The following is an 18,608-nucleotide window of genomic DNA, read 5'->3' as shown; positions in this document are numbered from 1 at the left end:
TTGGCCCTATGCCATGTGGGGCTTTATAGGTCATAACCAGCACCTTGAATCTTATTTGGAAGCAGACCAGTAATGGTAACCAGTGCAGTTCATGCAGCAGAAGTGTCACAAGGACATGAAAAGGCATACTCAAAACTGCCGACATGCTGCATTCTGGACCAGTTGAAGCCTCCAAGTGGTGTTCAAGGGCAGCCCCATGTACAGCATATTACAATAGTCAAGCTGTGAGGTGACTAGGGCATAAGTGACTGTTTGAGGGGCCTCCCAATCCAGGAAAGGGAGCGATTGGTATACTAGATGAAACTGTGCAAAAGCCTTCTTGGCCATAGTTGCTACCTACTCATTGAGCAGGAACTGTAAATCCAAGACCCCCAAATTGAGCACCTGTCTTGAGTGGAGAAGTGCAACCCCACCCAAGGTCAAAGTTGGAACTTCCCTGGATCTAGGAGACCCCAGCAACCACAGCATAATATGAGCTCTTGCCCATGTTCAGTCACACTCCATCTGAGTCTTCTTCATACAGTGCTCCAGATGTCTCTTTTGGCACTTCATGTCTTGGAGCTCTTCAGTAAACCAAGGTGCACAGGGAGAGGGCCACATAGGAGCAATGCAATCCAAGGTCTTGACCACCTGCCCATTCCAGGCAGCTACTAGGGTCTCAGCTGGACTGCCCACAAGATCCTTGGGGAAAACCCCAAGCTCCCTCTGGAACCCCACCAGTTCAATCAGTTGCCTGTGCGGGCCAAAACTCCACAGGGGAGAGTAATACCAGTGAGTTGAAAGGCAATCAGAGAATGATCTGTCCATGGCAATGGACTGATATAATGTCCTCCACTACCAGATCACTTTGCAACTGTCCCAAAACAAAAACCAGATCTGATTGTCATTGTTACGGACTAGATCTTTGGACAGATGAAATAAAAATTGAATTTTTCGGATACAACTACATAAGATACTGCTAGAAAAATGGGTGAAATACTTGAGAAAATAACACCTTGCCAGCTGTTAAGCACGGTGTAGCTCTATTATACTTCGGGGTTGTGCAGGAAAGATTGTGCAGGTCAAAGGGAGTAACAGAACTTATCCCAGAAGTGAATGTTCCACAATCAGTGAAAAAACTGAAGCTAAAAAGAGATAGGATATTTAAACATGAAAAATACCCAAAGTATACCACCAAATCAATAGTGAACTAAGAGGGAAAAAAGATAATGCTTTTCAAATGGCTTTCCCAATCACTAGATTTGATTATAGATAGTCCTTGCTTAACAACCACAATTGGGACCAGCAATTCTGTCACTAAGCAATCCGGTCATTAAGTGACCGCAACTTGGAATTTTACTGCCAATGTCTCAACTGACCCTGCTTGTCAGAAGCTGGCTGTGAAGTGTGCAAATGGAAATCATGTGACTGTGGGACACTACAACGGTCGTAAATGACTGCTAGTTGCAAAGTGCCCAAATCTCGATCATATGATCGTGGGGACACTGCAACGGTCTTAAGTGTGAGGACTGGTTGTAAAATTACTTTTTCAGCACCGTCATTACTTTGAATGGTCAGTAAATAGGTCAGTCGTTAAACAAGGACTGCCTATATTGAATATCTGTGTGGAACTCTCCAACATGTAGCATGTGCAAGAAGATCTAAGAATATTTCTGAACTACAAGAGTTCTTCAAGGAAGAGTGGGGGGAAATTGAAAAGTAAGTATAGAAATACTCTTAGTTGGTTACAGAAAACATTTGGAAGCTATTATTTCTGCCTAAGGGGGTATTGCAAAGTATTGTTGAAAAGGTTTTCAACCTTTCACACCTCCCATATTCACTGTTTTCTTATTTTTAATCTGTAAACAACTGCACATAAATAGTATGCATTCAAATTTGCAGAAGGATGTGCTTAATTTTTGTACTATGTAGAGGTTGTCTCAGCTTTTGTTCATTCAGGAATTCATTGAAACATACAATTTGAGCAGGGGTGCCTAAACTTTTGCATACAAGCAACCTAATATTAATTTGTTTTTAAAGCTATTTTTAATAGTTTGGCAAAATTGACAAATCTCATGAGAATGCAACTTTCTTGCATGAGATCTTGTATGAGAATGGGGAAGTCTCAAAATTTAATGATTTTGCAAGATTTGGAGCATTTTTTACTTTTGAAAAATGGAGAGGGAATGATCAGGCCCCATTATGCAAGAACATGTCATTCATGAAGCTCATTTCTGGCATGATGGGGATTGGATCATGGTAGAAAAGTCCCCTAGCATGAGTCATGTATACTTTCCAGTAATGTAGAAAATGTGAATTCAAAATCAAAACAAAAACCTCTTTTTTATGAGACTGTAAGTACGATATGAGGGAGCTCTGTTACAAGTTACAAGGCCCTAAAACCTAAGCTGAGCCCTGGCTACAGGTCTGAATTTCTTTTCCGAGGATTGCAAATTACCCAAGAATTCTCTTTTCCCACACCTGCACAACTTGTGTCCCACCAAGAGGCCAAATGTGGGCCTCCCACTTGTTAATATATAAAACACGTTAAACTTTTCATCTTTGTAGCCCAGTCTAGGAGGCAAGACATGAGCCATAACTACTGGGCTGTGTTTCCTTCACCCATCATAATAAAGTCATAAACCATATCACTGTAATGGTGCACATTGACCTTTTGTTGCTTTACTCACAAACTCTTCTATCTGGGCCAGAGATTTGAGTTTATTTGTATATTACTTGCTTTGGTTACTCTGCAGTATGTCTGCTATGCTGACAGTGTTGGATACATAACAGCAACTAATTCCATAGTGGCTACTTGTTTTATATACACCAAAAAATGGATCCACTATATACAAGATTTGTCTTTATCTTTTTCCCCTTCAAGTTGTCTCTCTCTATGAAATGATATCTCCTTCCAGGAGCTTTTCCACTAGCACCATTAACCGTTAGTCTGATATGCGGAGTTCATACTGGGATCTGGATTTGGTTGAGTGGCTCACTCCTCAGTTTATCTCTCAAGATGTAAGTTTGCAAGAAACATTACTACAAAATCACAAATAGAGACAACAGTATTTTATGTTGTTTTTGGTCAGTGTGTGTGTGTGTGTGTGTGTGTGTGCGTGCATTGTTTAGGATTTTCTGAATCTTTCTTTGTTTATTAATCGCATTTATAACTGGTCAAATCAACTAAGGACTCCTGGCAATTTATGATAATAAAAAACACTATCCATAAGAACAAACATAAAAAATTAAAATATCCACAGTAAAAGTAAGATGATATTTAAAATAAACTAATCCAGCTGTAACACAGCCATCAATCCCCGACATAATTCAAACAAGAATATTAACATCAATAAATAAAAATCCAAAGTAAAACAACTGTGACAATTATATATTCAATACACTTTGGAAAAGGTCCATCTCTAACATTTTCTGGAACGCCATTACTGAAGGAGCAGGTCCAGTTTCTGGGTAGAGATCATTCCACAGAGCTGGGACCAAAAGGGAAAAACTGTATCTCTTGGTTTCAGTTCCCTTCAGTTCACAGAAGTCAAGAATAGTCAATAGCTTTTCTGGGAGGAGTAAATGAAACAGATTTTAGCTTCCAACCAGTTGGTCCATAAGATCTCCTACTTTACAGAAGATAGCCATATTTTTGAAGATATCCATAATATAAAAAGAACTGTTAAAGAAGAAAAACAGGCCCTTGATTTCACTCTTTTTTTTTTTTGCAGCTTCACCATAATTCTCCCCTCATCCCTTAGAAGTTACGTGCCAGGAACAACAGTACAAAAGGCTCTCATGTTCAACATCCAATAGTTTTCTTGGATTTATCTGTTCAAGGAGCCTGGACTAGGCAGGTCTTTGACCTGATGCAGCAAAGGCATGCATTAATTAATTAATTCTTCACCTGACCCGACTTCCATAAAACAGGGTTCAAGAGCCACCGGTTTGGACATTTGTGGCAAGGATTATAGCTCAGTTTTACAGCACATTGTTTGCATGCAGGAGGAGCTATCTGGTATCTACAGCTGGAAAGATCATAGTAGTAGGAGTTGAACAAGAGCCTTGCCTGACATTCCAGACAGCTGCTGCCAAATAGGCAGTGTTTATGTTTGCACATTTGCCCATGGCTAACTTACCCATGGTTTATTTAATCCAGTTTCTTAGAATCACACTGACTCCCTGAACCATAAACTAACCAAACAGGTTGACAAGCTAAAATATGGTTGACTGGTTTATTGTGATGGAATGGAATTACGAAGGCCAAACTCAGGGAGGGAAACATGCTCTTTCGTCTCCTGAGGCGCGAGGAAGAGATAAGAGGATGAGGCTGGCACCTCCCTGAGGAATTCACTCTGTTTTGACTGGCTGACTTTGGGAACTGAGGTTTCAGTCTGGGAAGATTCTTGCTAGAGGTTGTAGCTAATAAACATTGCTGAACTGAATCTACATGGTCTCCTGGAGTTCCTTGGGCTAGGCCTGACACCAGGTTTGGCCTTCATAATTCCATTCCATCACATTTATAGTTCAATAGTCTCTCTGATGGATGGATTGACTGGAAGCTACATCTGTTCACTTGGAGTCATTTTGTTAAAATAATATATTCCTGAATGTCTTAAATTGGTACATCAGGAAGCAACCTAGACTGGGCACTGCATGCTAGTACATTTTATGCAGAGAACTTCTGATGTAGAGGAGTATATTAAAAAGTGAATGCAGTTTGCACATGGAGTTCAGAACTGTATCATCATCACTCTTGACATGACAATCTGTTCTAAGGTTCTTTATTGTTTCCTACTCATGACATTGCCCTGATGACTTATGTTCTTGAATACATTAGCTGATACATTATATTATTTTATGGGTAGCATAAAAGTTTATTTGAGATGCCAGTAAAAAGCCATTCCCGTTTTGTTGTCAAGAAAACTTCAATTTGTGACCCATTTGGAAAGTAGAGCTGCAGTCCTATGCACTTCTGTAGGGTGGACTAAAACCTGATTTATAGTTGTAGCAGAATTAAATGGAGGAGATTGCAAAAGGGATTGTGTCACCTCAGGCTACAGGTAGTGGATCATAGGCTTTAATACTTTCTTGACCCCCTGAAAGCAGAAAACAGCATCCTGAACTAGGACCTTTCTCCTAATAAATTACTAGTTTCTACTTGCAGGGATGTTTAGCTAAGAGGAGCGCTCAAAAATGCTATTTCCCACCTCTGTTCTACTACTACATTCTGGGGCATACGTACGTCAATTCCTGCTTTTTCTGAAGGCACTTTATAGTTTTATTTATTTACAAGGCTTAAAAGTCCACTCTGACACTAATGCAGAAAATCCATTGCTGTCTCTTAATCACATGGGATGCTATACTGGAACACTGCATTTCCTGCAGAAGAGTGGACTGCAGAGTTGATTCTTTTAAGTCCTTTTTAACTTTAGGGTTTGCTATCAGTCTTCACTGCTATTTTCAGCCTGACCTTGAATTTTTCCTTAGCAGCCTTTCTGAGCCATGTCACAGGGTTCCAGAAGAGGAGAGAGACACCATCAAAGAAAAGTGAGACAAGGGGCAAGAATGCTTATTTTCCAACTAGGACTACATTTAGGAAGCAAGTCCACATTCTGCCAATGAAATTCTTTGGGCTGAACATGACTTCTCACCCCGACCTGACTGCACAAAGTTACTGTACAACTAACAGGAGGACAAGAACTTGGGATGCCAACCTGTGTGGAATAAAATCAGTGTTTCTCCTATATTCCACTTTAAAATGCAAAGGAAAGGCCCACCATTCTGTAGCTAGAATGGAAAGAGAGTTAGCAGACTTGGTGAAGTTACTTCAAGGTGTCCAGAAACACAACTATAGAATGGCAGAAGAAATACAGAGCAACATAAAACGTATGGTTAATTGACTCTGTTGTTAACACCAACCCTTTTTCTTCTTCCTAACTCTAAAAAACATTGGAAGTTGGCTAAATAGGGTTGGGACTCTGCCCATCTGCATATCAGCAGGCCAGTTCTAGACAACCTGAAGAGAATGGGGCCAATTTGGAGTAGAGAGAGAAGCTGCTTCAAGAAAGATAGGTTTGAACATGGGCCACGCTGAGCCAGGGACCGTGAAGAAAAATACCACCAAAGGAGAGGCAGCCAGGCAGCCGCTTGGAATGCTGGGCACTGCTCTGTTCCAAGCCCATCATGTGACCCAGAGCAGGGCATACACAGCCCACCTTGGTGGGGGGACTGGAAAGAATTCTAGAAGCTGCACAATTTTTTTACCTTGTTAAATGTGGGCCTTTCCTCTCTGGAACTTCCTCCGCTGCAGTTTCATAACTGCTGTTATTGACGTGTTTGTTTTTTGGTGAATGGAGTTATTATGCTGTTTTTTAAATCTTTGTAAGCCACCCTGAGTCTCTTGTGAGAGGTGGATGGCTATATCAGCCAAATAAATAAATAAGCAAGCAAGCCATGTTAAGGGGGGGATACAAGTCTAGTAATTCCCCCATATCCTTGAATGATTGTCACCAAAATAAACTCTGGCTGCCATTAAAGAGACCTTTATTTATGGTAGGGAACCAGTGGCTATTTAGGGAATACTTTTTAATACTGAACTGGAAGAACTTAACTGTAGTTAGACATCATAGGTTTGCTTATTAAGAGTTATTAATAATTAAGAGTTTTCTTACCAAACAAGTTGTCAATGGCTTCTTCCCAATCAGATTTTTCCAAATTTCACCCCAGCCAAGCCCCATGTAACTAGAACAGCTACAGAATGGATTTCCTCTGCTTTTAAGTCCTGTTGATTTTGGCTTCCTGGATTATTCAGCTTCCATACCACTTTGCTAAAGCTGCTTCTGATAAAACTTTCCTTGAAGCCACCTTAGCTGCCTCAAGGTTTTGCCCCCTCGGTAAAGCTTCTTGCCACTTTGGCCACCAATTTGGCCTCAGACCAAAAGGTTTGATCATTTCATTGCAGAGCTCTGCTACCTGATGCCCACCAAATCCAGCAGAGCAATTTTCCCCAACCTGGTGTCTCCACATATTCTGCCCCAAGACAGAAGAGAAATTATCATAGTTAAAGTTGTATTTTTGTTTTGCAATGCATTTCACTGTTTGGTTATCCTGATTTATTTAGAAAAAGCAGCTGAAAAATTTGAAGTGAGCAGGTGGAGCTATATAGGTGAAACAGATACATCATACTACGGGTGAGAATCTTTTACCACTTTGGTATAGCTTTAAAGCACAGATTAACACCTAACAAGAAAAGCAAGTAAAAAGCTCCACAGATCAAGGCTTCTGAACCCCATTCAGAAGCCTTACATTCTCCCCAGCATGAGAAAAACACTTGTATGTAAAGCAAAGCCCTCCAGCTACATGACCAGAGACCATTACTGACATGCCATTCAAAAGATATTCTACATCCACAGCATCTTGAGAGGAAGGACCCAGAGTGTGATTTCTACAATACAGTCCTCTGTTAGCCATGACACTGCAAGATAGCCACACCCCATAAATCAGGTATATACTTACATTTCAAGTAAACAGGGCAAGAAGTCCCTTGCCATTGCACATCTAACAACCTTGCCCTTTTCTCTTTTGAAGCATCTTTTGTGTTTGTATGTATGCAAATGACTCTCACTTACAATCCCAACCATTAAACTAAGTACTTGAAATAACATTTGAGTGTAGTTGCATGGCTGGGAATGAGGTACCGATGGGCTATCCTTTTAGTTAGGTGTTTGCAAAGTTTCTAGACAATTCAGTTGCTCAGAATGAATTAGTTAAAACATCTTGCCTACGGCTGCCTAACTATCTGTGCTCTGATAAGCCAACTTCATCAATTTAGTAATCATTTTCATGGACACTTTGTGAATTGGTTAAGGAAGAAATAGTAGTTTCCAGCAATAAGTATATGAAAGTATTATCATTTGTATTACATACAAGGAACAGAAAAACAAATTAAACATCATGTTAGTTTTCAGAGCCACTAGCCTGCCAAAAGTTTAGTAGGCATTTGGGATTCATGCTTTGTTATACAGTGTCATCTATGAAGCTGACAAGAATGTTAAAAGAGATGGAGCTTCTGTTCCTTCAATAATACATACCATATGCAGGATTCAAATATCAAAATCAAAGGCTCAGTATTCTGTTCTGTTTTTAGGATTCATTTGTTAAAATACAAAGACTGTAAAATCAAACCACAAATAAAAAACAAAAACAATTATGATACAAATAGTATGTTTATACTTATGAACAGATTGACATGCACCAGATTCACACATTTACAGAAGCCCTAGGCATCATAGACTGTTACAGCTTCATCAAATGGAGGTTACATGGTTTGCTATGTAAACGGGATCTTTAAAACATCAGTTTTCTCCAGTTGGAATTGCCTGTTTTGGACTAAGTTCACAACACCCTAATGGTTGCTTTGGCTGAGGGGGAGGAAGGAATTGTAATTAAACGCACCCAAAAGGTGGTTGGTTGGTTGAAGCTGAACTAGGATGTTAAAGTGGTGTTTACAGACCATGAAGAGCACAAGAAAGTAGCTGTAAAACACAAGGAAGATATAGTGCCAGAGAATGTTGATAACAGAGGAGTTCTTTATGACAACAAAATGAATCTTATTCAGTCAAAATCTTGCATAAATCTGCTACTTACAGATCACCATCTCATCTATTTGAATTCATAAAATTTCTTATGAAATTAAATAAAACTTGATTAAATGTAAAGTTGATCTGGCTTCAATCCCGCTTTGTGATCTCTCTTACTAGACTTTGGTATAAAAGTTATATTTATATTTCAAATTTAGACACTGCCCATCTCACAAGCAATTTTAAAATTAAAAAACCCACCCAAATATTTATTGATCTGATCAGGTTTGTTTTTTCCATCACCACCACCATCTAAAACAAATCACACCATAGCTAAGCCAGAACCTAACAGCCAGAATGGCAAATGCTTCACTTTATCCAGTACTAAATGGCTATTTGAAATGTAAGCCACCTGAAAATTGTTCTATTTGGCAATCTATATAATAGCTAACAGTTTATCACACAAATATTTGTGGTTTTTACTAGTGTAAACAAAAGGGAATGGCTTGCACTGGTATCTGAGGAAGAAACCCAGCAATGTCATGCCATGAGATGTTGCACACAACCTGTTCTGCACAGATAATCAACTGAATCTCTAAGTGGCTTTTCACAGCTGCAAGTTCATGAGAGTTACAACTTTAATTAGCCTGAAAACCAGATTTAATATACTAAGGTTGTTTCTTTTTTGTAACTTCTGAATAAAACATGCACAAGAGTAGTCTACATAATGAAGTTATTTTGTTACAATGATTCCTATTAATGGGACTCATTAGAGCTTGATTTCTTGCAGCATTTTACTAGTAACTTAAAATCAATTCAGCTGGCAGTGGTAGTAACAGGCATTAAGTGGAAAGGCTTAATTTGGAAATAAGCCATGGTGTAGCTTAAGATCATGTTTCAGTAGAACTGACAGGCTACCAATAAGATGAACACATCCACACTATGGTTGGCAGAATGTTGCTCTGTAGAAACAAGATTAGCTGGGACTATTGCAGTAACAAAAAAGCCCAGCTTTACACCTCAAATGCATCAAGATTGTTGATTCAAAGCCTTTTGCAGCACCTATTTGAAGTAAGCCAGTACTTTATATAAAATAGCTGGGGTTTAACTTAAACAGTGCTGCCATATGGAGTTTCAGGGCAATGAGTACAAATCTATTATAAATGTATTAAGACAGGTTTAATTCCTACTTTAAGTTACAAACAGCAAAAATTGTTACAAAACCTGCTTTACTAAAGAATTTAGGTTGTACTTCATCTTACACATATCCTCATTGACTTGATCTACAGGATTCTGGCAATAAAGCTTGCAACAACAGGGTGACTATTTGAAGGAGGAGATCTTAGTGAATAGATTAACTCTACTGTAGTGGTATCCTTCCATATCTACTGGTTTGGATCTACAGCATTTCTTCAGCAAATGGAAAGGCTCTTCCCGTTCATGGAAATGACCAAGATCTAGCAAAAATTCCTGAGGGAGGGAAGGTTCCCAATTTCCCACTCCTTCTGATAGCCCTTGGCATTATTTCCCTTTATATTTTGAAGAGTTACCTGACCCCCACAAAGCAAAATGGGAGAGGACACAAGGAGAGGGAGAAATGATAGACTGTATCTCTTTTAGTATGGGAGTCCTGTGAGTAGTAATCTAGATTTGAGTTATTCAGGTATAAATACCTACAATGCACTTGTTACCATTCTATAAATCTGAAATTTTTAATTGGAAAAAGAAACAAGTTTACATTCTTAGATACGCTAATGTAAACTCTGGTTTCTAATATTCATTAGGTGTAATAGACTGGTTTTGGCATCTAATAAAACATCTTAAACTGCAGTTTGATGCTAATGAAAATGGATCTAGCCCAGTCAATAGTATCTGGTCAACCATACCTTTTCTAAGGGCATTGTGCTGAAAGAAATAGTGTTTAGTTCTCTGTTCATTTTCTCTCTTTTAGAGACTCTTCAGTCCCACAATTATTATATGATATAGTATGGTAACTCAACAATTTGAGTATGTTATTTTTGAGAAATGTTCAGCAGGATTGTTATTGGTATGAGTTTTATGAGTTATATTCCATCAGTGTGTTATAAAACCCTATTATCTTTTGCATGTTCTATATGTATTCAATTCTTGAGAACTGTCTTTGATCCAATGAAATTTACAGATCTTAATTTATGGACTGTATCTATTTGCACATTACTGATCTTGTTTATATCAATCTGTACATTACTGATATATGATTGCTATTTGAACCCAAGCATTCAATAAAGGCCCAAGTTCATTACCTCTTATATATCATGATCACAATACACATACATTATGTTATCTCCTATTACAGAACTGAATAATTTTTCTCTATTTCCCCACAAAATAGGGCCTCTCACTGTTTTAGCAATCCTTTATTGAAGATAACAAGTTGGTTATGTTCACTGTATTGTATGAAACATCACAATATCATACTGGGAAGGTACTATCAGTACAGGATTAGACCAGAGCAGACAGTCTGAACAATAAACCATTTTGCATTCTTCGTTCCCTAGCTTTTAACAACCCCAAAAGGAAAATGAAACAAAAAACAGTAGGGACAAATACCTGTTAACATCATCATTTAAAACACTTTTTAACTTACAAGGCTAAAATCTAATGAATAAATAAAATATATTGTGGCAATAATCCTCTCTAGACCACCCCACTGCCAAAGAAATTAAAATAAAATAAAATAAAAAACACAATGAACCAAATGTTTGGGAAAGCTGGCTATAGGCACCAGGTTATAAGAGTGTACAAGGTTTTACACTCAAGTGTGGGTAAGGGGAGGGGGAGGAAGGTTACAGAAAAATACCATGAATTTTATTTCACACAAAACCAGTTGATGACTGTCATTAGCTTAAACTACACACAAGGGCAATTACATCCTCGTTTGAAACACAGTTTAAACAAATAGGAAAATGTTTACAAGGCATCCACAGCATGTAAGTCATGTACAGATGGATACATTCATTATTTCCCCTCCCCAATAGCTTTTATTTTTTTTTTAGATAAATACTTTACTCTTCTCCACTTTTAGCATTAACTGGACTCAATACATGCACAACTCAAAAGAATTAAGAAAAAAATAAGGTTATTGCAAAAATAGAATTAAACTAAGAATCTTCAAGTACCTTACATGACGGCCACTCTGTACCATGCCCATTGCTTATAAAATGAAAGGTCACTGAACCCATGAAAATATCTCTAATATTTTCTTAGATTTAAAATAGATAATTTTAGCTGTATTTATAGTAATCTCAAAGTGATAATTTGAACTTTGTAAATAATGCAAACAATTAAAAATTATACCCATATTACACAAGACCTCTCTTTTAAGCTGATAGAAATCAAAGAAAAAAAAAACCTATAGAAAACCACATTTAGAACAAAATCACAATTTACATTATAATAAAGGCAAATATTCAGCATTTAAAAAAACTCGCAGCAATGAGTGAGATGTCAAAGCAAATTACAACTAACCATAAATTAAGTTGTTTGGTTTAAAAAGATTTCTTGTAGCAAGAGTTTAAGGATGTGTTATACACATGCGTAAAATTCGTATTTGTTTAGATGCCTAAAATCTCCTTATATTATTGCCAAATACACTTTATCTCAAGCAAGCAATAGGCAACATATCACAATTTGGACACTGTAGGGAAATCCTAACAGTCTGGTAATACAGGTAAAACTGGAAAATTAAAAAAAAAAAATACACATCCTATAGCATATTGCCCAACTGAATGACTTCCAAAGCCCAGAGCTGTAAAAGATTTCCATCTTGGTAAGGTGAAGTAAGTGTCTTGTTACAATTATTTGCACTCAGGTGTGCATGTATTGTAAGTTTTGTTAAACCATAGTGTCTTCAGGGTACAACTACAATCCCATGGTACTTTATGTACATTTAGTGAAGTGCTCCAAGCATTATTCCTTGGTTTTTAGGGCTCTGGCTCCATATTGATGTAACCAATATGCCCAAGGCTGGTAAAAATACTGTAGTATAGGCAATGCTAAGAGTGGCAATATCAGAAAACACAAATATGAACAAATGATGGAAAATCCTAATAATTTCTTTCTGCCCATTTCACAAAATGTTGGAAATCCACCAGAATTTTTCCCTTGTATTGAAGAAAACTGATTAAAAGTTTTTCCCCCTTTTTTTCAGATTCAAAAGCATTTTAGTAGATCTGTAAGGCTACCACGGATCTTCTAGATCGCCAGCACCCTACAGGAAAAGAAGAAGAAAATTGTTAGTGCGATACTTGACCTTAAAAAGCTAATATCCATATTGTTCTGAGTTACAACACAGAGAAAGCATGCACAGATGAGCAAGAAGTCATACAAGACTGTATCTTCAGAGACTCAATCATTATTGTTCCACTCTCCCAGCCTTGTAATTTTAGTGGCAGGATCAAAAGAATATACTGTCAAGAAAAAAACAAAACAAAACACTCTAATCTCTATGACCAAGCAAGTGTGCCTGCCTTTCTGCTAGCTAGCTAGTTAAAATAAACTGAAGGAATGTGAGTGAAACTGTTTTACCACAAAGTGAACATTTTTAAAATGACATGGTATGATTACATCCATAAAGTTAATAAAAATATTAATTCACATTTTGGTAGCTATTATCACTTCTATATATTTCAGTGTGTATACAATGGACTGAGTTAATATAAGGGGGAAAAAAACAAAAAAAAATAATGACGGCAGTAAGTATTCACTAAATTTGTGAAAAAAATTGTTTGTTTTGTTCATTCATTCTATTTATAGAATTTACTATATTAGGCTAGGATAGCAACAGAGGCTATCAAAGTACCATAATTACTTAAAGAAAGTCAATATGCATTCAGATTATTCCACATATTTTTATTTGATCGTAAACAAGAACTCATGAACTAAACACTAATTGTCAGTACATTTGAGCCATTAGATACATAGTGCTATGTAAGTGCATCCTGAATACATTTTAGAAAATTGGGTACAATTATAATGTCCAAACTACAGTCTAGCATAACACAGGATAACTTAAATGACTAAATTAACATGCCTTAGCTTAAACAGGCAAATGTGTCTTTGACATGAATTATTCACAAGTCAAATATAAACATGCAATATCTACATCATTGTCAGTCATGGAAAGTGAGTTATAATCAACAAACTATAAATGATGGATTCAGATGACCATTTTAGGCTTCTCCAAAATTTTAAGTTCGGTCTCCCCCTAGTACAATAGTCAGGGTGACATTCTTCTTAGATATCAAACTCTATCCCAATACCATTGAGATTTAAATTCACACAAACCTCTCAACCAATATCTAAGAACACAGATATTGTGCTCTTTTCCATGTACTGTAGGTAGAGGGCAAGCAGTGACAGTGCTATTAAAGCTACACCTTGTAATAGCTAATGTTCCCAGAAAGAATACCCTACATACACAGAATGCCTTTGATGCATGTAGCCAGTACATACAAAAGTTTAAAAATTCTAACTTTCTAAGATGTAACAAATATGGAGACAGCAAGGCATTATAATAACTAAACAATCAGCAACCGTGAGGAAAATGAAGCATCATATCTTTTCATCACACTGTTCATCACTCATTTCTGAATCTTCATTAGGACTCTGCATTTCAGCAAGCTGGTGCTCACAATCTGCTTTAGAGTCTGTCTCTTGATTATTTGATCCATCTGAAGTTGAGGTTGTAGCCGATTCACCAGAGGATTCTTCTCCCTGAATTTTAGCTAGCCTGTAACTAATGAGCACATCTTCCAGAAGGTGGCGGTAGTTTCCCCTATGAGTAATTCTCACTTGCCTGAGAGCTTCCACCAATTTTCCCTGTGTTGCACCTTCTGCAGCTTTGCCATGGTCCTTATTTAAGATTGAAGACCCCAGAATCAGTAGTTAAACTAGGATATTTCTAAAATCTTTAATACATTTGACAAACTATTAAAAGTTAGAAGTGCTAGCTTCTAGTAAGCCAACTTTCAATCAATCTTAGTACACCTTGGCAAAAAATTGTTTGAGAGCTAGGATTTTTAAAAAATTATAATGTGAAGCAATAAAAGTATGGAAAGGTATTTTCATATTAAGTTCACTGATAGATACGAAAGTTGTTAACTGAAAGTTACAGATGACTGGACATAATTTATAATCTAGACGTTCAAAATGCATACATTTTTGTGTAACTTCTACCTTCATTGATCAAGTTATACATTACTTATGTTTTAAGACATACCAGTATATTCAACAATCTGTGAACAGCTTAAGTAAAATGAATTACCATTTAACTTTTGGCCAATCTACATGGAACTGCCAATGGAAAGCTTGCTGCCAACTATACTCATTCAACAGAATAGCATGTACTACTTTCTAACTTCTAAGCAAACTCATACCCCAAGCACATGGGCTTATCCCCAAACATTCATAATTATTTATTTACATATTCTTCAAAGAACGCTCTCAAAATTCAAGAGCCAAACATAAAAGAAAAATCCTATGTAGTTCCAAGGTTGGTTCTGTATGATTTTAAGGTACGGGTTCTCTTTCACAATGCTAAACCTCAGCCTCATCCAATAAAACTAGGTACAGATAATTTAGGACCCAAAAAGAGGAAACAACACATAAAGTATGAAATTATGCTGACGTGGTATAGTAATTACAACATAATCTAAGATAGCTTTTCAAAGAGTATAGACAAATTCACACAGAATAAGACTACCAATGGTTTATTATTAAGATTACTACATGACTTCCAAGGATCAGAAGCATTATGTCTTTGTATACCAGATGCTGGGGGAAAATAACTGGAGAGGACTGCTGCCTTCATGCCCTACTTGTGAACTTTCCAAAGATATCTGATTGTGCAAAAGAGCATACTGATCTAGATAGGCTTTTATGCTAATTTAAGGTCCTTTTGCAGATTATCAAGAATATGTGTTAATATATATAGCAGATAACCAGCAAATTATCTTGTAAGAGACCTTAAAGGAATAGAAGAAATCTCAGGTGAGTTATGTGAGAAGGATGTCGTAATAAGCTTTGTTTCTGTATCACTAAATCCTCTTTTTCAAGTATGTTCTTCAAATTTGCCCAGTTCAGAGGAACTGGTGACAGTTTAGGCACTGTGATATAAATGATTTCTTTCCCTTGAAATTCATCCTGTCATCTTTACTTAAGCTATACACAGATGCTAACCAAACGACCTCGTAGCAGTAGTTTTCATTGTATAAACATGGAAGCATCATAAATCATGTAGTAAGAACAAGGATTGATTTTAAAAGCAAAAAAAAAGAAAAAAAGAAAAAAGGAGAGAGTATTGGTAAGGAATACAGAACTTTCTGCTACCCAGCCTCTTCCTACAGTTTCTACCAAGCTCTCTTAATCTCAACAAAATATTCATTTATACCTGAAATGTGTTGACTAGAAAAAGTTTAGAAGAAAAACTGTAGAAAGAAAGTTTGCACTTCTCACCTACACAATCCTTGTTTACAGTTCTTATCTGGAACAGCCAACCTTCTCCATCATCATTTTACATCCTAATTCTAAATAATGTCATTAACACTAAACTTAAAAAGCACCCAGTACTGAATCACCAGTAAATTTGCAAACACAGAACATTAAAATATATGATAGTTTATTTTAGGCCCCCTAAATGTATAATTGCAGAAGGTACATTTGATGCACATATTTGATGAGACTTATGCTAATTTTGCCCAGGATAGCCAAAACCACAAGAGAGATCACAAGTACCATGACTGACAGGGTACAAACTCTCTCAGTGGTAGTTTCCAACTGGAATGTCCTCCCCAGAAAGGCATATCTGGTATGTTATTATTTTTTAACTTTTGATTCACAAGAACTTTTACTCTTATCTTGCACTGATACCACCATGTAGTGGTATAATTTATCTTATTTCTACCATTTTCCTTTCTGCTGTCTAGTTTATTGTTTTACAATACATGCATATCTGTACCAATGTTTTTTAATACTTATTTTAAAATGTTCACATGATACTGACCCTAAGCAACATTAGGAAAACTTCTGCGTATATAAGGTCCCAGATTCAATTCTTGGAAACTCCAGGTAACACTAGGAAAGGCACTTTTATGCAAAAGCTGAATGACTGCTGCCATGCAGTCAATTACCTGATTTGGTATAAAGGTAGATCCTATGTTCCATATTAGAGGAAAAATGAAATAACCTGCAAAAACCCTAACCCATAAAACAACTAAAAACAGAAGGCCACTTTTCTTTCATTAAAACTAAATTATCTAAAGCTATCGTGTTTTCACCTTACATGCAGCACTGAAACCACAATTACCAAGAACCTGGCTGTTCTTCAATATCTGAATAATACTTCAATTTGTATTTTACATCTTATATGCTCACTGTTTAGTTTTGTAACACTCACCTGTAATATGAAATAAATTCCAAAATTTCAAGAAGTTGTACAATATTGATATATAACAGCAACTTAGAAGAAGAATTGGAATACATAGAAACAAGCTTACAAAAACAAGATTTCTAAGATTTGAGTACCATTTTTGTATCAATTAGAATAACTCGAACAGAAATCAGAGAACCTGACTTGGTATTATTAGTGAAAACATGTTAACTGTTATGGGGGAATGTTTAACAATACAGAAGTATCTATAAAATGTTTTCATGTTATAGACTGATGCCAAGCTTCATTCTGCACTAAAATTATACCTTGCAGTCTACAATAGATTGTGAAAATAAATGGGACAAGTAAATTGTAGGTCAATTTAACAAAGGTAAAACTTTTAATACTCAAGAATTCAATTTTAGAAAGAGAAATATACTATATTATTTATGTGTGGGTTAAAATCCACAAAGCAAACTAGATTTTAAAGCCTTTGTATTAAACTGAGAAATCTGCAGTCCTTCCCAGTTTTCATTGGTTCAGCACTACTTCTTCAACTGTGACAATTCACAGGAAATAGAACATAGGAAAATCCAAAAAACATTTCTCCAAACCACTACAGTTTGAGAACACACAAACACAGATTCAGAAGCTACCAAATGAGCCCAAAATGATATCATATCTCATATAGATGAGAACTTAAATTACAAGGCGGAAATTACTATTATTGATTTTTAAACTGAGGTGGAAAACAGGTTTCAGGTTCAATTTCAAGCATCTCTACAAAGAGACAAAGTCTATCTAGAACTTTGGAGAGTCACTGCTAGTTAGTACAGACAATGTCTGTACTAGGTGTACCAATGTAAGGTACCTCCTACATTACTTCTATGTTTATGACAGCACTGAGAATATGTGGCTCTTGATGAATTCCACTCCTGATGCAGAAAATACATGCATGCAAGCATATATGCGCACGCACGAACAAACACACACACACGTGCATCAATTTCAAGTATCAGATATATGCAACAATACATATTGTTTTGATTCACTCAATATACTAGACTTGGTTTATTTAACCACAGTGTGTTGATCAAGCCACAACTGGTTGGACTCATATAATGCTATGGTTGGTTTCATATGTTATACTAAATGGACCTAAACAACTTATATTATGACAAAGTGTGATGTGTGAACCCACTGTTGGTGCACTACACAGAAGAAAGAAAAGTATCTGCCCATTTCTACAAGAAAGAGATCCTAAGCACATTCTCTTAGAAGGTTGTTCCATGATTGATAACAAATGATTAATTGAATATTAAGGTAAGAAACGTTTACATTTTATCTTAATTTTGCTTAGTTCAACAACTAAAATTCCTATACTCATGCCACATTTTAATTAAGCTGTTCACACTAATAGCTTTAAAAAAGATATATATTTCACTGTGCAGTTTCACCACTTCAGTAATCTACTTTTGTTATAAAAGGATTTCATACCTACATATAATTTTTATCTGTACATAGGGATTTAGCAGAGTAAAGTATCTAACAGTATCTCCAGTTTTGACAGCTTCTAGGTATGTGGTCTTCAATTTCCCAAATTTTCAATAATGGTGGCACTAGCTGGGAATTCTGGT

At 36.6% G+C, this 18,608-nt stretch overlaps 1 protein-coding gene across 4 annotated transcripts in view; it reads right to left on the bottom strand.

Moving 5' to 3' along the window:
- Positions 1-8,191: 8,191 nt before the first annotated feature.
- The window catches only part of PPM1B (protein phosphatase, Mg2+/Mn2+ dependent 1B), a 63,655-nt gene continuing 53,238 nt past the window's right edge, over positions 8,192-18,608 (bottom strand). For 3 of the 4 annotated variants that reach the window (XM_007424641.4, XM_088147642.1, XM_088147650.1), the window contains exon 7: positions 12,826-14,456. In XM_007424641.4, coding sequence (XP_007424703.1) covers positions 14,157-14,456 — 300 coding nt within the window. In that variant the 3' untranslated portion in view covers positions 12,826-14,156. The other variant, XM_007424643.3, reaches the window with a different exon arrangement.

This window comes from Python bivittatus, unplaced genomic scaffold (assembly GCF_059951505.1).
Source record: "Python bivittatus isolate LINGU-HERP-01145 unplaced genomic scaffold, Pbiv_v1 ctg000020_np1212, whole genome shotgun sequence".
In the NCBI taxonomy this organism is placed as follows: Eukaryota; Metazoa; Chordata; class Lepidosauria; order Squamata; family Pythonidae; genus Python; species Python bivittatus.
Note: the sequence above shows the minus strand (reverse complement) of the source record. Positions and strands in the feature narration are given on the sequence as shown.